Source organism: Anolis carolinensis, chromosome 4 (genome assembly GCF_035594765.1).
Source record: "Anolis carolinensis isolate JA03-04 chromosome 4, rAnoCar3.1.pri, whole genome shotgun sequence".
Taxonomy (NCBI): domain Eukaryota; kingdom Metazoa; phylum Chordata; class Lepidosauria; order Squamata; family Dactyloidae; genus Anolis; species Anolis carolinensis.
The window spans coordinates 73939040-73963419 of record NC_085844.1 but is presented as its reverse complement, the minus strand read 5'-3'; the positions used below and the strand labels follow the sequence as shown (position 1 = coordinate 73963419).

Below are 24380 nucleotides of genomic sequence, written 5' to 3'. Positions count from 1 at the left end.
CCATTGAGGCCGAAAGAGTGTGACTTGCTCAAGGTCAGGCAGTGAGTTTCCATGGTTGAGCAGGGAGTCAAATTCCCAGTCTAACACTCAAATCATTATACCATGCTAGTTCTGTTATCACGGTTCTTGTCATTGTTGTTGTTATTTCTATTGGAAGGATTCCATGAGGCTTATGTTCAGTAAAATGTCATTTGTCTTTGTTCAGAAATGAACTGGACGATTCTAGTTTTCTGAGTTGTTTCAATATTCCCATTAACTTAAAAATGGCTTATTAAGCAGAAAAAGCAGTTGTGGTCAATGGACAACAAATAAGATACTGTACCTTGGTACATCGGAAAAATAGCTTTGCTGGTTCCCCTCATCAGGTAACTTAAGAAAGACTGTTATACACCACAGATCCTTCACAGTGAATTGCAGTGGGTAGCTACTACCTGTGCTTCTTTCTTATATCCCAGATTGCACCTATATTCTGAATTCATTCCTATTTTTCAATATTATTTCATGGAGCCCTCAGTGGTGCAATGGATCAAACCCTTGTGCTGGCAGGACTGCTGACTTGAAGGTTGGGTTGCTGACCTGAAGGTTGCCGGTTCGAATCTGGGGAGAGCATGGATGAGCTCCCTCTGTCAGCTCTAGCTCCCCATACAGGGACATGAGAGAAGCCTCCTACAAGGATGGTAAAAACATCAATCATCCGGGTGTCCCCTGAGCAATGTCCTTGAAGACGGCCAATTCTCTCAAACCAGAAGTGACTTGCAGTTTCTCAAGTCATTCCTGACTTGAAAAGAAAAATTATTTCATCAAGTCCATTCCCATCTTGTCTTCCTGCAGCCATTTTGTGGTGGTCCTTAACATTTATCTATGGCTTCTGTTGTCAAGTAATCATATAAATCTCTCCTACGCTGATTTAACAGATTTCTTGTTTTCTTGGATAACGCTGTGCCTTCTTGTGCTTGACATCTCTTGCACTTGATATCATGCAGTGAGTTCAAGATGCTCATTACCAGCACCTGTGACGAGTTTCCAACACCATGAAGGGGAAGAATATACAGTATATTTAAGAAGACGTTTAAAAGACTTCCCATGGGCTTCTTTTTATAATACAGTGATGTTAAGAGCACTTGAACTGAAGCAAGTTTTCCCCCAAGAACAGTCCGTTTGTATCTTCTCTCCTCTTTAACTTAATCTTGTGCCTTCTCAGTCAGAACTGGTGCATGGGGATGGGCTAAGAAAACTCTCAGAAGAATGTTCTCAAATGTCACTCACTGAATTGAGCAGAACCGACTTGCAGTTTGTGAACAGTAGGTTTGTTGGAATATGACTGTGGGGTTCAAATTCCTGCTTGGTTGTGAAACCCCACTGAGTGACTTTAAGAAAGTTGTACACTTTTAGCCCCAGAAAACACCATGATAGGCTTGCCTAGGGTTGCTCTAAGTGGGAAACAACCTGAAGGTACACAACAGCAATCGTGATTGGATCATGCTAGGTCTTGGGAAGATGCTGTTGGAAAATAAGGCTTGAAGGAAGATATGACAGGGCTTCTAAAATCTTTTGTGCCTCTGTATTCTTTTGTAATCCAGCTTTTGTAATCAAGGATGGGATAGGGGCCAAATCCCTTCAGAACTAGTCACCTGTCCCAGCAGAGATTCTGTTTTGATCTCCAAATGGTAAACCAGTCTTATTCCCAAGCTCTCTGCTTGTAAATAGATTTGTGCAAAAGTGTCTATTGTGTTTTTGTTTGAAGATGCTGATAATTGCAGGGTAGGAAGTGAATCTTCCTGGGAAATGAGGGATAAACTGAAATCCCTAAAAGTAAATTACATTGAGATCTTGCACGAGGAAATTGCTGCTGAGAAATGAAGCATTATAAACTAGGGGAAAGTGGAAATGCTGCATTTTGGTTGAGATGTATTTTGTTCTACTTCACGTGGGGGACCATAGGAGAGGGCACACCTTTGTTACAACTGTGGTTGGAGATGGTAGTTAAATGGCCAATGTCATGGTTAGCAATTGCTCTGCCTACAGATTGTGCACTAAGTGGAGACAGGCCTGAATTTATGAAGCTGAACTCGGTTTGAGGAATGGAAGGAGAAACAGCTCAGTGGTTTGCTTTTTTATACATTCAGACTAGAGTTTTGATTCTGAAAGAAACTGCATTCAAAGTATAGCTTGTCCTAATTATTGAATTACAGCAACTAAAAAATCTTCAACTGTCAATTTCTGAGAAATGTCTCCCTATGGATGAACTCACCCAAGTGATGGAAATATGAAAGATCTCCTTTTGACTAACCTATTGTCAATTATTTGAAACTCAATGTGCTCCATTATTACTTCTATCTGGAATTGTAATAAGAAAATAACGTTGTTTACCAACCCAGTTTATTAGTCAGATTTTCCCTTTTTTCATGTTGTAGCAAATACATTTGCAAAATCCTGACACCTGTTTCTCTTCATTTCTTCCTTTGATTATAGTTTGGTGCTGAATTTAGAAGATTTTCCATTCACCGCTATAAGCCAGGAAACTTTGAAGACTTCTACAAACTTATTCTTCATGTTCATCATATAGTCAACATGAAAGTAACTATTAGATATGCAGATATACATGGGGATCTACTTCCTATTAATAATAACGACAACTTCTTTAAGTCTCTTTCAACTGCATACCCAACGCTTAGAATATTTGTACAGCCGCAAGGTAAGAGAATGTATCTGCTCTATATTTTTTCAAGTGATTTACAATTTTTGAAGCTCCACTTCAGAGGAGAATATTATTTGTATTGGATCCTCAGCCACAGTATTTAGGGAGCATAATATGTTATAATGGAAGCAGGACTTTGTCTTAAAATAGAGAACTGAAATGGATCAGCATATCAAAATAGCATGCACCTAGAATAATTTGGATATTCATCTCATTAATATGCAAATGTGAATGATATTGCACCTGCTTTAGTGTTATTTAAAAACCTTTCTTGGTATGCAGATCATTTAATTTGGATCTTATTTTTTAAAAATAGCTGAAATTTAGTCAATATTACGTGAACTACTCATGATCCACCAATGACTTATTTCTTTGCCTATATACTAAATGTATGTTTACCTCCCCTTTCCTTCCTCATTGCAACCATAAAAAGCTAGAATCCTTAAAAAAATTACACACTAGAAATCAACATATTTTTAAACAGGTAAATACACACACTACTGGCAAGGGAAAGAACCATCTATGTTATATTACTTATTTCCCACTGTTGCGTTAGTTCCCACTCCACCTGATTCGCACCTAATTTATTTGACGTGCATATTAACTATCCCAAACTATTGCTAAACCATTCTCAGGTTTGCAGAGATATTGAAGAAGTAAAGATTTTGTTCCCATATGGCTGTGTTTAGAGTTAGGCTGAGATAACTGAGTGACAGAGTGATGGAGAGGTACAAATGTGAATAAACTCTCTTAGGAGTGAGATCTAAACCAAAGTTATACTGTGGACCTTTCTTGCACATAGTCAGGAGCTTAGTTTTGTGTGATGTTTCAATCCATGTGTTGTGTTATAAGATTTAAATGAGGCTTAAGTGTGATTTAGTCTACTGGTATTGTCCATTACTTTTCACAACTGGAGTGTGGAGTGTCATTATACAGTAAGACACCCTTATTTCTAGATTCAGTACACTCTCCCCAAAATAATCCACCTCGTATGTGTTTGTGAGCTTGTCTAGATCTCCCAAAGCTATTCTATGGCTCAAGTATTGTCAAAATATAGGGTTCACTATTATCCACAGATTCAGGTATCCACGGTGGGTCTTGGAAAGTATCCCCGGCGAATACAGGGATTGCATTTTATAATGTGGAAAGTGGTGGTCATATATGCTGTCTCTTGGTCAAAACAAATACTACTGTTAGCAAATGGCAATTAAATCATGAAGGACAGCTCCTTCTTTTGTTCTAACAGTGTCAATTCAAATTTACTTATACCTCCAGATCAATTCTCTCTTGAAAAAACAAGGTGTACTTCTGATTTAACTTGCATATAGTACTGGAAAATGCAGAGTCTCATGATCTTGCACCACATTTTTACAATGTTCCTTTATTTAAATAATGCCGAGGGAGGAGGAGGAATGGGGTGGGGAAAATGGCTTAGTCCTTGAGTCCTGGAGTAAACACACTGCTGTGTTTGGCAATCATGTTTTGAAGGCGATAGACTGTTATACTGACAGCCATAGCCAGTGTTAAATCTGTTTGCAGTAAAATACATCTTCTTCCTGTGTTCCTCTTTTTGTATTCCCTTACCAGCCATTACAATCTTACAGCTGGTGTTCAATTTCACAGCTTCAAATGTAGAACGAATTAAACATTTTTTTATAAAGTTTTCTTTGGAGTGTATTTGGGAGCCACAGATACCTACAAAGCAGGGTATAGTTCGCTTGGTCTGGCTTCTCTTTTTGTCCCCAAAATAAAACATTCCTTCTTGTTTAAGCATTTAATTCTTTTTCATTAAACAAACACCCTGATTCATTTCCCGGCTCTTTGAATAGGTTTTTATTCTTATTCTGCAATATTATTGCATTTGCTCTGTTATGGATCTCTTGTGGATAAGTATGAATTTGATGATGATAAAAAGAGCTCAATCTCATTGTGTCTCCCAATGAGACCTACAGAATCAGTGCGGTTGTTGTAAGTGTTGCATTTCATTCAGAAGTGGTTTCAAAGAGCCTTCTTCAATTGAGATTAACACTTGGATTTAGACCTAAGGTTGAGTTTAAGGTGCTCAGTTCTTCTATTTGTTCCTGGGACCAGAGCATTCAGGAACTCCCAAGAAGGAAATGGGTGTTCCTCTGCCATCTGACTTTCTGCTGTCGCTTGACAGTGGCTGAGCGGGTTGTAACTAGATTGCCATCTTGGGCCAATATCCCGCTCTCATTTCAAGATCAAGGGAAATGCACAGCTGTTCTGCTCCAGGGTTTTTTCTTTCCCCTGCTAAGTCTACTGAGCATCAGGGCTGCTAATCGCAATGGAAACAGACTTGCTTCACAGGTGGAAAAGTTAATAGACTGTGGTACGGGGACATGGGTTTAAATCCCACCTGAATTTGACTGGGTTGGCCTTGGGGCGCATTGTGTTCATTTAGCCTTTGTACTCTGGGAAAGGTGCCTTGCTTCAGTGGTTGTGATAAGAAAGGAATGGTTATCTGCCCCGAGCCTTGGGGGTTAAAAAAAAGAAGCATATCTAAATAAAAATATAGGACCAGTAATAAGTGAGCCATTGGCTTTTTGCCTTGGCGTGACCAGACATCCGCTGGTCTCTTGTGAAGGACAGTCTTTGTGTCCTGCTGCTGCTGCTGCTAATCCCTTGAGCATCCATGTGGGTTGTAATGCAAAATCCTTCTATGTAGATATGGATAAGATTTTTTGTTTGCTAATGAGGAAGGGCTGGCTTTGCCCACTCTCTGGAAGGCAGACATGAGCAAAGAAGTTCATCTTGCCAAGGGATGCACCTATTTTCTTCTAATATGACAATGCAAAACACTTTCAACAGGTGACATATGTTCTTCTTCCTTTTTTTCTCCCCTCTCTGCCATTACCGCTTCCTGGCTTAAGCATTGCAAGAAGATGAAGCAGCCTTGCAGTGAAATGAGCACTTAATCCTTTTTAGCTTCATGCAAATATTGGAATCGCAACAGAAAGCTGTTAAAATTGTTAACAGCCATTAGAGCTCCAGGCTGCAGCTCATGTCCCTTTCCTTATCCTATTGTATTTATTTGTTATCTTGGCCTTCCTGAGCTCAAGCTGGATCTTAAAGGTCTCCAGTCCAGGCTCTCCCCAGTCCTTGATCTCATTAAAAGTGTCCCAGGTAGAAACAACCAATATGCCTTCAGGCCACCATTAACTGTGTTTTGTCCCCCATGAGCACTGTCTGATGCTTCTCCTATTTCATTCAGCCTTTGGTATTGATTGAGATTATGCCTGTCTGGTAATATCTTCCAGTGGCATCTGGTTGTTTTGTTTTGAGCATGGTAATGGAGCGCAGAAAACATTCATGGGGAAAGTAGTTGTCAAGGACAGAACGCCACAAGATTCAAAGTAACAGAGTTTATTAGATTACAGAACTCAAAAATGCCCGTAAAACACAAGGGCCAGGCAGTTTTTGCCTTTAGGAGCAAAAAGGGGCAAAAGTAAATGTTCAAAAGATAAACCGAATTAAACCGGAGTTTAATCCGGGTAAAAACAAACTGCTTGCTTCAGCCTGGGTATAAACGAAACGAAAGCCAAGGAACAAAAGATACAAAGAATGCAACTAATTGGCAGCAGATTCCTCTCTGCTGCCAACACTGTGCTTAGAGTAACTTGCGTCGCTCCCCCACACACACAGTAGACAGGATCTCCAACACGAGTAAATCAGCCAAGGATTGTAGCAGTTGAGTAGACCAGTTCCGTTCCGTAGATCAAAGCCAGAAGCAGACGTTTGTAGTTTTTCCAAGTCCAAGAAGGGGGGAAGACAAGCCGTGGTCAGTTCAGTCCGAGTTCTCAAAGCAGGAGATGGCGTCCGTCAAGAAGACGACGGAAGGTCAAGGTCACAGCACAGGAAAGCACACAAGTCTTCAGGGAAGCGTCCCACACACACACGGATCCCAAGCGTTTGCCCAGATTACCTTGCCCAACGCAATTTGCAATTGCTCTCAAGCCCCATTTTATGCCAGTTACAAATCTTCATCACTGTCAGCTGTCCTCCTTAACCCGGGCGTTTCCTCATCACTTTCCTCGTCAGAGCTGGAACACCTCTGACTACGCCCAACAGCATCTCCAGCTGTGGATCCCGTCCCATCCCTCCAGCTAAACCATGGGTCTAATCCTGAAGGTCCCCATTCATCTTCTGTCCCATCATGGCCAGTGGCACCCACTTCCTCCCTTACCCGAGTCCAATCCATCTCATCCTCCTCTGAGCTAACCAGCCCCTCCTCCATTCTCTCCGTAAACCCTTCGAAAGACTCCTCGTCAGATGGTGCTGCAAATATGTCTCGCAGTCTTTTTCTCTCTCGCTCCTCGAGAGTATCTGACTCTCGAGGAGTCTTACGCCCGCGTCTGTCAGTAACAGAGCCATGAGGCTCAATCATAACACTATCCCCTCTCACAAAGGCCTCCTCCCCCGATGGCGGAGAAGTGGCAGTGATACCCTCCGCTATAGCACCACGACGACTAGAGGTATCAAGTTTCAACAGCGAACGATGAAAGACTGGATGGACCTTTAAACTAGACGGTAAACGCAAACGAAACGCAACAGAAGAAATCTTTTTAACGATAGGAAAGGGACCCAAATACCGAGGCGCAAACTTTCCCCCAGCCTGTTTAATATGTTTGGAAGATAACCACACCAAATCCCCTTCTTCCAACTCCTCCCCTGCCTGCCTGTGGCGGTCAGCCTGAGTCTTCTGCGTTGCCTTAGCTTCCAACAGTAAGCGACGGGCAACATCATGCAATGCAGCCATTTCCGAAGAGCGGTACACAGGGTCCGAAGAGACCACATTGGTCGACGGCGCCACACCTCCCCGTGGGTGAAAACCATAAGTTAGCTCAAATGGCGTATGCTGACTAGACGTGTGCACCGCATTGTTGTAAGCAAATTCCGCCACCGGTAACCACTTTACCCAAGCCGTGGGTTGATCTAAACAAAAACAACGCAGATACTGCTCTAAGAGCCCATTAACCCGTTCCGACTGTCCATCCGTTTGCGGATGGAAAGCTGAAGACACGTTTAACTTAGTCCCCAAACACTCATGGAAGTGTTTCCAAAAGCGTGACACAAATTGCGGAGCCCTATCTGAAATAATCACCTCGGGTGCTCCGTGCAAACGATAGATGTGCTTTGTAAATAGTAAGGCCAACGTAGGGGCCGCCGGAATGGTTGAACAAGGAATAAAATGAGCCAGTTTACTAAATAAATCCACCACCACCCAAATACAAGTATAACCCCCAGACTTAGGCAAATCTGAAATAAAATCCATGGAAATGATTTGCCATGGCCTCTCCGGAACAGGTAAAGACGATAACAACCCTCTAGGGCGCCCAACAGGCGTCTTACTCTGCTGACAAACGGCGCAGCTGTCACAAAAGCGCAGAATGTCTTGCCGCATCTTTGGCCACCAGTAGCTCCTGGTGATAAGCTGTACGGTCTTGAACCTGCCAAAGTGCCCAGCCATGGGTTCGTCATGGTGGGCTCTAATCACCTCCAACCTGAGGGTCCCCACTGGTACGTAAACCTGCCCCCTACGCACCAATACCCCGTCTTGATCCTGGAGATGCGGCAGTATGGTACGGTTACCTGCAGAGAGCAGCATCAGTTGCTCCTGAGTCCACACATCATCCTTCTGAGCCTCAAGGATCTGGTCATGTAACCCAAGCTCATTATCTACAACACACAGAGAGGCAGTAGGCAAGATGGTCTGACATACTACCTGCTCATTGGTCTTAAATTCCGGCTTGCGGGATAAAGCATCGGCCCGCAAGTTTGCCTTCCCCTCCACGAACTGCACCTTGAAGTTAAACCTGGAGAAAAACAAAGCCCAGCGGATTTGACGCTGGTTTAACTTCTTTGCTGTTTGCAAGTGCTCTAAGTTCTTGTGATCAGATCTGACCACGATCTGGTGCCGTGCCCCTTCAAGCCAGTGCCGCCACACCTCAAACGCCACCTTAATCGCCAACAACTCCTTCTCCCATATGGTATAGTTCTGCTCGAAGGGTGTTAGTTGCCGCGAGTAAAATCCACAGGGACGCAAGGTCCCTGAGGAATCCTTCTGAGACAATACAGCCCCCAACGCGTAGCTAGAAGCGTCCGCTTCTACCACGAACGGTTTGTCAACATCAGGATGGGTTAGTATGTTGTCCGATTGAAAACTAGACTTTAGTTGTAGAAACGCCTCGTGAGCTTCCCGCCCCCACACAAATGGCTGTTTCTTGCGCAGAAGCTGCGTCAAAGGTACCGTGAGCTTTGCAAAATTCGGAATAAACTCCCGGTAGTAATTAGCGAAACCCAAGAACCTTTGTACATCCTTCTTAGACTTCAGCTCCTGCCATGAGTTGACGGCGTCAACCTTATGTGGGTCCATTTTAAGTTCCCTACCTGACACTACATGACCTAGGAACTCCACTTCAGGCACATGAAAGACGCACTTGGAAGCCTTGGCGAAAAGCCCATTAGCCCGCAGTCGGTGCAGAACCTGCTTGACATGTTGACGATGTTCTTTCTCGTCCTTAGAAAAAATCAAGATATCATCCAAATAAATCACTAAAAATTGGTCAATTAGGTCCCTGAACACATCGTTCATGAACCTCTGGAATACCGCAGGAGCATTACAAAGCCCAAAAGGCATGACTCGGAACTCGTGGCATCCGAAACACGTGTTAAATGCCGTCTTCCATTCATCCCCTTCCCGTATACGGATTAAGTTATAGGCCCCCCGCAGGTCAAGCTTGGTAAAGACCTTAGCCCCTTGCACCCTTGATAACAGTTCCGAGATTAAAGGGAGCGGGTACCTATCCCGAATGGTGTATTTGTTTAGGATCCGATAGTCACAGACCAGCCTAAGTTCCCCAGTCTTTTTGGCTACAAAGAATACTGGTGCCGCAGTTGGAGAACTAGATGGGCGAATAAACCCCTTGGCTAAATTTTCATCTAGAAACTCCCGCAAAGCTTGCCTTTCCGGTACAGTCAAGGCATACAGCCTCCCTGCTGGCAGTTTCGCACCTTCTGCCAACTTGATGGCGCAATCATATGGCCTGTGCGGTGGTAATTTGTCCGCTTCTCTTTTACAAAATACATCAGAGAACTCCCCATACTCAGCAGGCACTCCCTCCATATCAGAATGAGTAACATTTAGAGTGCAACAGTCCTGCCTCTTTAAGATCACTTTACGTGTTGCCCAATCTACTTGTGGGTTTACTACAGCTAGCCAATCCATCCCCAGGATCACATCATATCTAGGCAAGCTCGTAATATCCCACACAAACGTTCCCGTTACTCCCTGCACCTCCCACGTTACTGCTGAGGTTTCATGGTTAACCACCCCAGTCTCCAGCAGTCTCCCATCTGCTCCTTCCACCCACACGTCGCATGCCTTGCGCACTCTAGGAATGCCATGCTTCTTAGCAAACTCAACATCTACATAGGAGACCGTAGCCCCTGAGTCCAGCAGTGCCAAAGTAGAAACAAGTTCCCTTCCCCCAACAGATAATGTAATGGGTACGAAAACATGCTTCCTCCCCTCAGTTGACTGCTTGAGGAGCCCTAGTGCGTTGGACTCACGTCGCACTAGGGCTGGCCTTTTCCCGAAAGCTGGGAAGGTTTCACATTACAATTTTTGGCAAAATGCCCAGCATTCCCACAGTACAAACACAAGCCCAGCTGCCTCCTACGGCTCTTTTCCTCTGTAGACAGCTTTTTAAAGACCCCAAGCTCCATGGGCTCTTCCCCCATCACCACAGGTGCCCTGGTTACATGCATGGGTGGCGCACACATTGCTTTTGAGTGTTTACGAGCCTCGAACCTTGCGTCTAAACGCAGCACCTTAGCTACTAAGGCGTCCCAGCTTTCAGCCGGCTCCAAGCGTGCTAATTCATCCTGGAGCATATCACTTAACCCGGCAGTAAATAAAAGCATGAATGCATTTTCCCCCCAATCCAGCTGGTGGCGATACAGGTTAAACTTATTTAAGTAATCCAAAACAGTCCCCTTTCCCTGTTTCAACCGATACAGAGCCCACCCAGCGTTCTCCGTGCGGAGAGGATCCCCAAAAGTATCAGTTAACAACTTTTTGAAATTATTCAAATTGTCCTTGACTGGGTCATTTCCCAAAATTAAATTAGTGGCCCATTGTCCTGCGGGACCGGTCAACAAACTCAAAATAAAGGCCACCTTGCTAGTGTCTGTAGGAAAAGCATGAGCACTGAGCTGAGAAAAATAAAGCTCCACTTGTGCCAAAAAGGTTGGCAACTTGCACCTGGTTCCGTCAAAGCGTTCAGGAGTCAAAACATGTCCTTTCACAGCCTGAGCTGTTTGGCTAACGGTAAAAGCCGTTTGCAATTGGTCTACTTTGGCCCTTAACTCATCCATCGTCTTCCTGACGGGTTTATTGCTGCAATAAACTTTTTATGGGCGTTGGGCAATCTGTCAAGGACAGAACGCCACAAGATTCAAAGTAACAGAGTTTATTAGATTACAGAACTCAAAAATGCCCGTAAAACACAAGGGCCAGGCAGTTTTTGCCTTTAGGAGCAAAAAGGGGCAAAAGTAAATGTTCAAAAGATAAACCGAATTAAACCGGAGTTTAATCCGGGTAAAAACAAACTGCTTGCTTCAGCCTGGGTATAAACGAAACGAAAGCCAAGGAACAAAAGATACAAAGAATGCAACTAATTGGCAGCAGATTCCTCTCTGCTGCCAACACTGTGCTTAGAGTAACTTGCGTCGCTCCCCCACACACACAGTAGACAGGATCTCCAACACGAGTAAATCAGCCAAGGATTGTAGCAGTTGAGTAGACCAGTTCCGTTCCGTAGATCAAAGCCAGAAGCAGACGTTTGTAGTTTTTCCAAGTCCAAGAAGGGGGGAAGACAAGCCGTGGTCAGTTCAGTCCGAGTTCTCAAAGCAGGAGATGGCGTCCGTCAAGAAGACGACGGAAGGTCAAGGTCACAGCACAGGAAAGCACACAAGTCTTCAGGGAAGCGTCCCACACACACACGGATCCCAAGCGTTTGCCCAGATTACCTTGCCCAACGCAATTTGCAATTGCTCTCAAGCCCCATTTTATGCCAGTTACAAATCTTCATCACTGTCAGCTGTCCTCCTTAACCCGGGCGTTTCCTCATCACTTTCCTCGTCAGAGCTGGAACACCTCTGACTACGCCCAACAGCATCTCCAGCTGTGGATCCCGTCCCATCCCTCCAGCTAAACCATGGGTCTAATCCTGAAGGTCCCCATTCATCTTCTGTCCCATCATGGCCAGTGGCACCCACTTCCTCCCTTACCCGAGTCCAATCCATCTCATCCTCCTCTGAGCTAACCAGCCCCTCCTCCATTCTCTCCGTAAACCCTTCGAAAGACTCCTCGTCAGATGGTGCTGCAAATATGTCTCGCAGTCTTTTTCTCTCTCGCTCCTCGAGAGTATCTGACTCTCGAGGAGTCTTACGCCCGCGTCTGTCAGTAACAGAGCCATGAGGCTCAATCATAACAGTAGTCTTGTTTTTCTACACTTCACTTCCATGTTTGCTGTGGGTAACAAGTTTCATGAATCGCGTGGAAGACTCCAGATTTGTAGGCTGATGTGTGAGGGACAGAGAAAGAGACAGAAAAACAGCATAACATTTTCACTGCTGGATTCAGCAGCTTCCTGTTAGCAGTGGACTAAGAACACTCTGAAAGTGTGCCAAGAATGTAAGAAGAACCGTCCTGGATCAGACCAAAGCTGTGTCTCGTCCAGCATGCTGTAGTGTTTACTCAGTGACCTACCTGTTGTTTGTACAAACCCCGCTCTTCTGGGCAAGATGTCCCATGGGTTGTAATTTTGGTTTTGGGACATATAAGCCCCTTGGTAGTGTAGTAGTCTAGTTACTGCTTTGTGCAAGTAAATATATGCACTAAAGTATCCCTTATCCAAAATACTTAGGACCAGAAGTGTTTTGGATTTCAGATTTGTCCAGATTTTGGAATATCTATGTTTGCATATACATATATGAGATACCTTGGAGATGGGACACTAGTCTAAACTCATGTAAGTTTCATATATACCCTATACACCAGTGGTTCCCAACCCTTTTTTGACCAGGGACCACTCTCCAACATTAATCCCAAAAGGGTTACGAATCAGCTTTTGGTCAACTTTAGATTCAGTTTGGTTATTTGGGGTGATGAATTAGAAAATTGCATTGGATAGACCACATCAGTTCTAGTTTCTGATACAGAACATATGCCATCCAATAGTCACCATCTGCTCGCCCATAGAAAACTATATTTAATAATCTAGAGCTGATGTGGTCTAGTCAATGCAATTTTCTGAATTAGCACCCCAAATAACCCCAGGAACAGGTCTAAAAAAGAAGACACCAAGGAGCCCCGCTTCAAGGCATCACATGAAATTACTCTGCTTAGGGGGAGGGGGGGAGGGAGAGAGGGAGGGAGGAGAAACAGCAATCAGGAGGCTTGTTGTCATGCCTTTCATGGTTAGTCAGTCTTTCCCCTCCCAACATCCCCGTTGCCTTGGCACTATAAGAGGGTTTCACAAGACCAGTCGCTCTCCTTGCAATGGTGTAGTAACAGTGAGGCCATATTTTAGTTCTTGGGGACCACTGGTGGTCCACGGACCACAGGTTAGGAACCACTGCTATACCCACATGACCAAAAGGTAATTGTATACAGTATTTTAAATAACATGCATGAAAGAATGTTTGGGTACACTGAACCACCAGAAGGCAAAGATGTCACTATCTCAGCTACCTCAGTAAACAGCTTCAGATTTTTGAAGTATTTTGGATCTCAGAATTATGGACAAGGGATGCTTAACCTGTACTTTGAGAGTGCTGAATTGGTCTGTAAACATGAACAGCTCCATTAAGCTATTCTGGCAACCAACTCCCAAGCTAGCATTTGCTTCCTTGGTTTCTTCTAGCAGCCTATTTCAAGCATCATTAATAGTACAATGGTGTTTTCTCCCCTTAAATAGCCTGGAGGAGAGATGTGGTTGACCAATTTTGAGGGAATGTTTGCTTAACTGAACATCAAACAGTCATTAAAAGGAAAGTATTAACACTGTCGACTGTCTTTTCTTCACCTGAAATAAAAAGAATGCTTCTCACGTGTCTTTCTGAGGCTTTGTTTCACAGGCCCAGCCCTTATCTGTGAAAATTTCGGACAGTCATAGTTGTGGTATTGGCTCTCATAGCGTTGTTCTTCAGTAATTAAGCCAACCAAACCTGAAATGTTCTCTGTAATACTAGGTGTCAGCTTCATCAGAGATTGTGTTCACGCATGCGCTTTTGACTTGCCTATTGACGTGCGGCAGACCCATTAATTTCATAGTGTTTTCTTGGGAAAGGAATATTTGGGGATGATTGTGCCAATTCCTTCCCTACGGTAGCTGGTATTCTTTAGTGGTCTCCTAAGTATGAAAGCTTGGGCAAATCGCATTCTCTTAGACTCAGAGGAAGCAAAGGCAAATCCCCTCTGAACAAGACTTGTTAAGAAAACCCCATGATAGATTTGCCATAAAAACAACTTGAAGCATACATGAAACAAGAATTGTACTTGGCATATGGCCAGTGTTTTGGAGGGAAATGTGGTAACCCCAAATCAAAAGAAATGCATTTTAATTAGCATTGAGCTAGAAGGTTTTTCTACAAAACTGCATTGAATTTACACTGTTTTGGTAGATAAAGATGGTTCTGAATAAAGTTCAGTATACTAAAAGAAGCTGAGCATTGTAAAATTCAGGACCTTATACCTTGTACATTGAAGATTGTTTTCAAACTCAAAAAATTGCAAGGTAGGTATTTGATTTTTGTGGGACTTTACCAGTAAAAGCAGACTTGTTGGAAGAAGTCTGTTTTTCTGTTCATCTGGTTTCTTGTGTGGCTTTTTGGAGGCACAAAATGCTCTTATTGCAAAAAATGAATAATAACTAAAGATTCAGAAAAATCATGTGGTGTATCTTTGGGACAATTTAGTTCAGAGAAGATAAGATGGAACAGCATCTCTAAATGTTCTTGCACCTGAAAAACACAACCCTGAGTCATCAAGGAGTAGATGGGATGGGAAGGAAAATCAATGGATGCTGTGAGACTATATTTTGGCATTTGCTCAAGGACCTTGTGTTCTAACCTTTCTTAAAACATTAATACCTAAAATTTAGGTACATGTAAATAGAGTAAAATGAGACGAGATGAATTTAGAAATCTTAATTAGATATAATGAAATGTATTAAAATTCTTTTCACTTTGTGTTAATAAATCCATTCATATCTGACTTTTAAATGTATAGTTTTATACAAATGAATGTTAAGTGTACTTAAAATTAACTGAATACTTATATCAAACAAAAATGAATTACATTGTTTGTTACATTATTTAGAATGCATGTACCATATATACTCGTGTATAAGCTGATTTTTTCAGTGCTTTCGATTATTTAGGTAATCAGAGTTTTGGACAGTCTTATCTATTAAAGTCTTATTATTATCTTAAATTACAGTTTTATGTGAATATTCAAAAACATTTAATCTATTGATGCCTCAATTAATGTAATTTTATTGATTTTTATTTTTATTTTTGAAATTTACCTGTAGCTGCTGTATTTCACACCCTTGTCTTATATTCGAGTCAATAAGTTTTCCCATTTTTTTGTGATAAAATTAGGTGCCTCAGGTTATATTTGGGTCGGCTTATACTCAAGTATATAACGGTAGTTTCTTTTACCATTAACTATAGTGCATTTAGAAATTGCCTGCTGAAGATTAGCAGTGACTGCAGATTTTGATTAAAAAATAAGTATAGTATGTAACACAAGAAAGAGCTGGAAGCTGTGTGTGGCTGATGGGCCTCACTTTGTCCATTCTTGTTCTCTGTATAGATGAGTCTTACTTTGGAGAAACAGTTGTAAAGCAGCATCGTGGCACCCAAAATCGAAGGCGAGGCTTCGATTTCAGATCTCTATTTTGTGGAATGAACGATCAAAGAGAGTTTAGTCCAGGTATTTTGCCAGTCTAGATAGAGCATAAGTATAAGTTATGAATGAAACTAATTATTGGCCCGTGATATTAAAAAATACATAGGAGTTTTGCTGGAGAGTTTGCTTCATATAAGGGGGAAATGCTACCTAATTGCCATTGCTTCTTTTCTCTGTTCTGATGAAGCAGATTACAATGCTTACTGGTAAGTAAATTGAGCTATACTCCAATAGCAATAGCTACCATCCAAGTGGTTTTAAAAAGCTGTTTGGAAACCATTAAAAGTGGGAGTACTTTGTTTTAATGAGTTTGTGAACTAGATCATAAAGAAAATAGCTTTGTTTGGAGAGATTCTGGTGCAACTCCCCTGCCCCCCACAAACTGCCTTAAGCAAAACAAGGGCGGGATTGCTGTGCGTTTTCCAGGCTGTATGGCCATGTTCCAGAAGCATTCTGTCCTGATGTTTCACCCACATCTATGGCAAGCATCCTCAGACCTCGCAACCTCCGAGGATGCCTGCCATAGATGTGGGTGAAACGTTAGGGGAGAATGCTTCTGGAACATGACCATACAGCCCGGAAAACGTGCAGCAACACAGTGATTCCAGCCATGAAAGCCTTTGACAAAACAGTAATTCCTTTTTTTTTAGAAGTACATTGGGATCGCTTGCCATTCTGGGGTTTCATTTGTCATATTTACAGAAATTCCCTCTTTTTCTTTAATAATGGTACATTTGAACTACTGATAGTATTACAAGGAGGCTACCTTGGTACATGTATTCATATAGTTGTGAATATTTATGGCCATTAGGTTTGGATGACTTTCTCTTTTGTCCCGTGGGCATGAAGGGTCGTATTAAGCATGCACCGCTTTTCACCGCTCCCGCCAATGCTGAATCACAAGTATGCATGTTAACGGGATACAGTCATCTCATTGGACTTCACTTACCCTTGCAAATTGCAGCCACGAACTGTCTTTTTGCATCTGAATAGCCAAGATGATTGTTCAGGAATTCCATTTCCCATGCTTTAAATACAATCCACCGTTGAGTGGGCAAATACAATAACATCCCACTCTTGTTTTAAATTCCAAAGGACAAATCGTGTGAGCGTTCTCTTGCTTCCTTATTTTTCGCATATGTGTAAAGTGTTCTTAGCCACAAATGAAATTTTTCGGTAAGAATTCAACAACAGGTTTTATGGGATGAAATAACTCACAGCCTTTTTACTTATTACTGAAAGAGCATTGCATTGATAACATTAGCCAACACACATTTTGGTGCCATAAATGTTAGATCTGTTTCTGGGAAGAAGGAGGAGGAGGAGCAACAACAACAACAAGAACATTTGTATCCTGACCCATCTGCCCGAGGGGACGTGGAGTGGCTTACAACCTTTGAGTTATTTATTTGACCTGCAGATTCCAAAAATGGCACATGCTTTGCCATATCAGCTCTAGTTTTTGAGATAACATGTGTAGTATACCAGCTTTCATCTGCTTGCCCATGGAAAATCGAGATAACCATATTTAAAAAATTAGAACTGATGCTGTCTATCCAATGCAATTTTCTGAATAAACTCCCCTAAATAACCCCAGGAACAGGCCTAAAAACCAAGACACCAAGAAAAAATTGGGCTCTGTAATGTGTTATTTTTTCTCATGATGATGATTTTCACTTGCATATACAAAGATGGTACTAAATCCCTCTCAAGGAGTAATGGTTTTTATTTCTTAAATAAGTTTTTATTAAGTGAATTAATGGCATACAGAACATGAGAAAGAAAAATATTTAAAGATAATTGAATACACATAATACTGGTATGCCATTCCCCTGAAACAATGCTTAAGAGTACAGTGAACTTTCCACATTGATTGGGATGAATAGTATAGGGCCCTGAAAAAAAACCCAGAAAGAATGATATTCTTGGTTCTTTTTACCTGGGAGAACACTCCTGGGAAGTTCTGAGACATCCAGAAGGAGTCCACTGGAAGCTGACCATAAAGTCTCACTGAAAGACCTAGAGATTTGTGAAGAAAGTATTTTAATCAAACCTGTGAATAATCAAACCCACAAATGTGGAAGTCTCACTGTACTGTAATGAGTACGTTTTTTTATTATATGCACACACACACACACGCATTATAAAGTTAACAATTATTATTGTTGCTCCCTAGAAAATTTGTTGCTTTTCCTCCCTGCCGCAAGAGAGTTCCCAACTTTTTTTGACGAGGGACCACTTGGCCAGGGACCACTCTCCAACGTTAGTACCAAAAAGGTTACAAATTTTTGATCAACTTTAGATTGGTTTGGTTATTTGGGGTGCTGGTTCAGAAAATTGCATTGGATAGACCACAACAGCTCTAGTTTCTGATAAAGAACATATGTCATCCTGTAGTTGCCATCTGCTCGCCCACAGAAAACCATATTTAATAATCTAGAGCTGATGTGGTCTATCTATCCCATTGGTTCGCAATCCTGTGGGTCCCCAGATGTTTTAGCCTTCAACTCCCAGAAATCCTAACTGCTGGTACACTGGTTGGGATTTCTAGGAGTTGTAGGCCAAAACACCTGTGGACCCACAGGTTGAGTACCATTGATCTATCCAATGTGATTTTCTGAATCAGCACCCCAAATAACCCCAGGCCTAAAAACGAAGACACCAAGAAAAAAATTTTGGTTGGGCTGTGTAGTAATGGTGAGACAGCTGACCATATTTTGGTTCTTGTGGACCACTGGTTGGGAACCACTGCTCTAAAGAAATGGGTCCTAACCAGGAACCTTTAAGATGTGTTGGAATGTAATTTATATGATTCAGTTTATGTAGCTGACTGTGCAGTTGTGAGGGTTGCATTCTAATGCACTTGTTGAGTACTGTTTGTTTTTCTTGATATTTCATATAGTGTATTCATGTTTCGCCTCTTTAGCAAAGCTCCATTTGATCTGTGGTTATGCTAAACAATTTTACAAATTAGAATGGAGACAAGTGTGCGGATCAGCTTTCTTCCCTCTGCTCCTTACTTCGATCAAGGCGTATGGAAATGCCTCACCTGGCATCTTTTTATGACTCTTGAGTCTGGTGTGCCTCTAAAGAAGAACAGTCATTAAATGCCTTACACCAGCATTTTATTACTGGCAGGCTGTTATTCCTATCAGCCTGCTGAGTCAGGCTACAGGAATTGCCTAACAGGAGAAGGGAAAAGATATTTGGAAGGGGGTTCAGAGAAGTCTCAAACAACTGGTGGTCTTGTCTGCATCTCTCCCACTGGATGTGTTGAATCAACTGAACCCTTTGGTGTACTTTCTCCGTCTCCTGGTCCATTTCTCCCCACCCTTTCTGCAAGGGTAAAAAGGCACTCGTATTTTGGTGTGTTGGCAAAACTGACTCTTGAATTATGTCCATGAGAATTGTAGAAGGAGGGGGGAGGTGCAGAGCTAAATAGCTAGTGCCTTTTTGCCAATGGGTTATTTTTGGTGGCTTCAATTACAGCCTTCTTTCTCTCACTCTCTTGTTCTCCCTCTGGCAACCGCACTCGTGTCATGTAAATGTATGCTGAGTTGCAATAGCAAAGCCGCTAAATGAATAAGCTCAGTCCGGGGTGAGGCGAGGTGGGGGGAAAGACACGTTTACATCAGCATGTCTCCCCCTCCTATCCTTCATTTCTCTTATCTCCTCCCTAACCCACCCACTTTTTGAAGATCTGGACTGCTTTTAATAAATAACTATCCCTTGGTCAGGGATATTTTGGTTTGGGAGATTAGCAACAGGAAGTTTCACTTGGAAGATGCTGCATAGGAGCTTGGATTGTGGTCAGGCTTTTCAGTGTTGCCTCAGAGGGAAAGTATGAAAGTGTTTAATGCTGAATTTGCAATGTTTTGCATACATGAATAGTAGTAATAGTTATGCTACTTTGCAGCAGTTATGCATGCTGTGGGAATAGAAATGAGGAGAGATTTTGGGCCGCTTTTGATCACATATTATAACAGGCAACTGCTCCCCATTCTTTCCTGGTCTTCTTCTCATCCAGTAAGGTCAGTGTAAACACATGGGTTTTGTGAATGGCAAAGTCTTTAGTGTCTGACTTCTGTTTGAGAAGCAGCCAGGAGTGACTAACTCCCCTTAATCCAATTTATAGGGGATTTTCTCTATTCCCTCTCTCTCCCTTCCTCCCTCACAAACACACACACATACCAACATTTTGTTTCTATTCCTTCTCAATTGACAGAGAAGCAAAAGGGTCTGTGATAAGAACAGATTAGTCAGATTTTGTTCTCATAAATGTTTTCAACTAGTATTTTATGCCCAAAATTCAGGAAAAAATGTTTTACTCTTCCTCCCAGTATATCCTGGGTAGCCTGGCCAAGGCTTTTTGATGTTACAGTAGGACACTCAGACCTCCCTATCCACAGTTTCTGCATCCATGTATTTCGCCATTCACAGCTTGAAGATATTCTTTAAATTTTCCCCCAAAAAACACCTCAAATTTACCTTTTAGAAAAGACACTATGCCATTCTATAAAATGGGACTTAAGCATCAGTTGATTTAAATATCCATAGGAGGCTCTGGAATCACTGTATTTAGGTTCTTGTCCAGCTATGGCCTTTCCCTTTTTGTAAAAAGGGTATAGCCACTGGATTGGATCCAGATTTTGTTATTTACCTGAAGTAGTAAAGGTAAAGGTAAAGTCGTGACCGACTCTGGGGGTTGGTGCTCATCTCCATTTCTAAGCCGAAGAGCTGGCGTTGTCCGTAGACACCTCCAAGGTCATGTGGCTGGCATGACTGCATGGAGCACCATTACCTTCCCACCGGAGCGGTACCTATTGACCTACTCACACTTGCATTTTTCGAACTGCTAGGTTGGCAGGAGCTGAGGCTAACAGCGGGCGCTCATTCCGCTCCCGGGATTTGAACCTGGGACCTTTTGGTCTGCAAGTTCAGCAGCTCAGCGCTTTAACACACTGCGCCACCACCAGGGGATCTACCTGAAGTAGATCCTGATAATGTTATTTACTTGAAGAGGGCTTTAGTTAGTAAGTGATAGATCGTTTTTTTTCCAAAGTGGCTACATCTGGATCGAAAGTATTGTGATTGACATAAGGTTGCTGGCTTGTTTGTTCTCTCCACTTCTCATTCTCTTTCATGAGTCACCCCTTTTCATTGTGGATTCTATAGCCAAGACCAAGGAAGTGCACAGTCATGCCAACTTTCTCTTATCTTATTAAGTTCTTAGGGTCAGGAGGAGGCTTTTTAATAACTTTGCTGTATACAAAAATAAACAAATGTCTGCTAAGGAGACTCAAACCAAAAGCGTCCAATGCTTTTCTAGCATTCATTACATCATTGTCATGTTTCCTGGCTTCCAAAAAGCTTCTAAGTGTGTGAACCCAGCTTAACCTTTGACTGCCCAGTACTGTCCAGTGCATCCAACTGCTTTCCATTGATAAATATTGCATATAATTTTCCACTGTAAACCCCCCCCCCCCGGGGTGGAGCAATGTGGGTACAGTACTATTCAATCAGAGTCCCTTCCGAATTATTTTTAAAGGGTGTCTTAGAACCTCAGAGGTCTACCTGAAAAGTCAGTAGGTAGGTAATTTCTCTTGCTAGACAGGAGCTTTGTCTATAGCCGGGTTGGGCCATGCATGGCCACACATGTTCCAGGATTTCAATTGCTATCAGCCACAGCCTGCAGAGTTAGGGTTGTGGTATAAGTTTTTTTTAAGTGTCAGGAGCGACTTGAGAAACTACAAGTTGCTTCTGGTGTGAGAGAATTGGCCGTCTGCAAAGACGTTTCCCAGGGGACGCCCAGATGTTTTGAGGTTTTTACCATCCTTGTGGGAGGCTTCTCTCATGTCCCTGCATGGAGCTGGACCTGATAGAGGGAGCTCATCCCTGGGTTGGATTCGAACCTGGCAGCGACCCAACCTTCAAGTCACAAGTCTTTATACCACTACGCCATCGGGGGCTTCTATGATGAGAAGTGTAGCTCATCATTGGGAGGGCCACACATGTTGTACCTTTGAACACAGACCTACAGTTTTACTTACAATAGGCTAGGGTTTGGCTAAATTAACCCCCCCCCCCCCCCCCACACACACACACACACCTTTTCAGTCAGTCAGTAGCCTTTATTTCAGTCAAAACCTTCAACTGAAGCCACTCTTACTAGTTTGCCAACTCACTTCGACTGACCTTTTGGGGGGCAAAGTGGTGGTACATTATCTCTTCTGGATACTCCTAAAAGCCATGACTCAATTTTTAAATATGTCAACTGTATAACATGAAAGAATATCCAGTTTTCAAAACTACACGAGTAATCATGCCTGGCCATCTGCCCCTTTTACAATTTTCTTAATTTTTTGGCTGCACTATTGTCTGATCCACTACTGCTGGATTAGACTATCATATAAATGGATGTCTATTTGCCTTCCTCCTCCAGCATTAAAAGCATCCTCAAACTCATTATAGAATACTATGAAACACACTTAGTAGGTCTCTCTGTTTTGTTCCTTTATTTCAAGCCATTTTTCAGTGGACCTTGTAAGTTATCATAGTAATTGTTTGAAAGTATAGAGATATTTAGATACTACAATGCATTCTAGAAAATGTAAATCTATTTTTAAATCCAACATAAGTGAATATTCAAACTGATGGCTGATTATGGTATACACTTTCTGTTTTGAACATGTGCTTACCTTATTCTCCGCTCCCCACCCAATTTCTCTTTCATCACAATAGGTTCATTTGGCAGGTGGTTAAGTATCGTAGATATGTTCTAGGGCTATAGCACGAAGTCCTTAGTCATGAAGTTCACAAAAAAAATAAAAACCAGTTAGTCCTAAAGGTGCTACTACATTCCTTTCTATCCTCTCCCTCCTTTCCCTTTTCTCTGCTGCAAGAGACTAACACGGCTACATCTTTAAAAAGGGAACCTTGGGTCAGTCACAGATTTTTAGCATTGCTCATCCAAGAAAGCTTTGTTTCTGAGGATAGAGATGAATTCCTTTGGGAGGCAGGGACAACAGAAGCAAAACAGAATGTTCTGTTTTGTGAATTATTTTCAAGGCCTGATGCTGTCTTCAGGTTTTTGTGCTGAGTTGTGGATTCAGTGGTTTGTCCAAATAATTTGGAGGGCATCTCAGTCTCTTTAATAATATATTATTACCGATTTATAGATACTATAAGGTTCCTGGCATTCTCTGACTAAACTGAATTTTTAGCTCCATTTGAATGGAGGATTTGAAAGTAGAATCTGCCCTGGGCTTGGGCCCAAGATTGCTTTGATTGGCATGATGGGCAACATGTACTGGAAGATAGACCAAGAAATGGGAGAATCTGGCTCTCTTGATTCTCCTAGGCTCCTTAGAAGCTTTCAGTTCTATTACATTTTTGTCTTCTTGTTGATATCTAGGCTAGGATGGAACTAGGGGTGCTATTACCATTGTTCCATTCTTGCCTTGTGGTTTTTGTTTGTTCTTCCTTTTTTCCTGTTTATGCATCATTGTATTGTTTCTGTAAACTCTTCTGGAAGTGTAATTGAAGGGTGATTTGCAAATGCTTATAATAAGTAATTATGGGATTCCACATAAGGATGTTTCACCTCCTTAATGGTTTAGGATTGTGTGTGTGATTCTGGATAAACAATGCAGTAGATGTTATGTAGGGTGTTTGGACTTTGGAAAGGCTTTTGCTGTCCCCACTAAATGCTACTGAGTAGATTCAGCAATCTTGGAAGAAGAGGATGTGTTTTCTGTTAGGCTGATAATTTGTTAAAGAAATGAAACACATACCGTACTAGATAGAAATGGATAGTTCTTGCAATAGAGGAGATTATCTAGTACCCAAGAATTTGAAATTGGATAGGTGCTATGTAACATTTAATGAGTTATCTAGAGTCAGGGGCAAGAACCAGTTTTCCAGATGAATCTAAATGAACAAACAGTGTCGGGAGGAATAATTTTTGGTGAGTTACAGAACTTTTAAGTACTTTGGGGGAGCTGGAATGGACAGGCACTGCAACCACTGCGTTGTCATTTAGTTTTGGACTGAGCCTGATATGTACAAAAGCCTCAAATTAATTTTCAGGAGAGATACACATTTCAAATATAACTTGTCATACATGCTGTGTATTGACAATGTTGGTTTTGTATTAGCCTGCCTTCATTAAAACTCCCTTTTGAATCCTCCTTAGCTTATATAGCCTGTCCTTTACAAAGCGTTAAAGTCTCAGCATTCATGAACATTACTCATTTTTATCACTTGTCTTTATCTCCCACCCTTCTCTGCTTTGGATAGAGAAGATTATGCCACAGCAGCTGCTCTGGCTGCTGTTCATGGCATTCATTTTCTACTCACTATCAACCGTTGACTCTGAACATAATAACCTACTTCCCACAAATTGGAATGTGCTCGCTTCACCCATGACTGTGTTTTGTTGGAATGGGAAAATCCAGTTTGGCTGGTATGTAGGCACTCTGGTGCCAGTGACTTTCCCTCCTCTGCTCCCTTGCTCATTGAAGAGCAAGCCTACCTGGTTTGGAGAATCTTGGGACACCTGTCTCCACACCCTGCCTCTTCCTGTTGAGCCTACACTAGCTGTGTCGAAATCACTCCTTCATTGTGCACAGTCATTAAAAAAAAATAAAACACTTGCTTGTCGGAAGTGTCAAAATTCTCAAG

The 24380-nt window shown here is 42.2% G+C and overlaps 1 protein-coding gene across 1 annotated transcript in view; it reads left to right on the top strand.

Moving 5' to 3' along the window:
• The window catches only part of pard6g (par-6 family cell polarity regulator gamma), an 84423-nt gene that overhangs the window by 24911 nt on the left and 35132 nt on the right, over positions 1 to 24380 (top strand). Inside the window, exon 2 of the mRNA XM_003219770.3 lies at positions 2473 to 2695. Within this exon, the coding sequence (XP_003219818.2) occupies positions 2473 to 2695 (223 nt within the window). The remainder of the gene's footprint in view (positions 1 to 2472; positions 2696 to 24380) is intronic.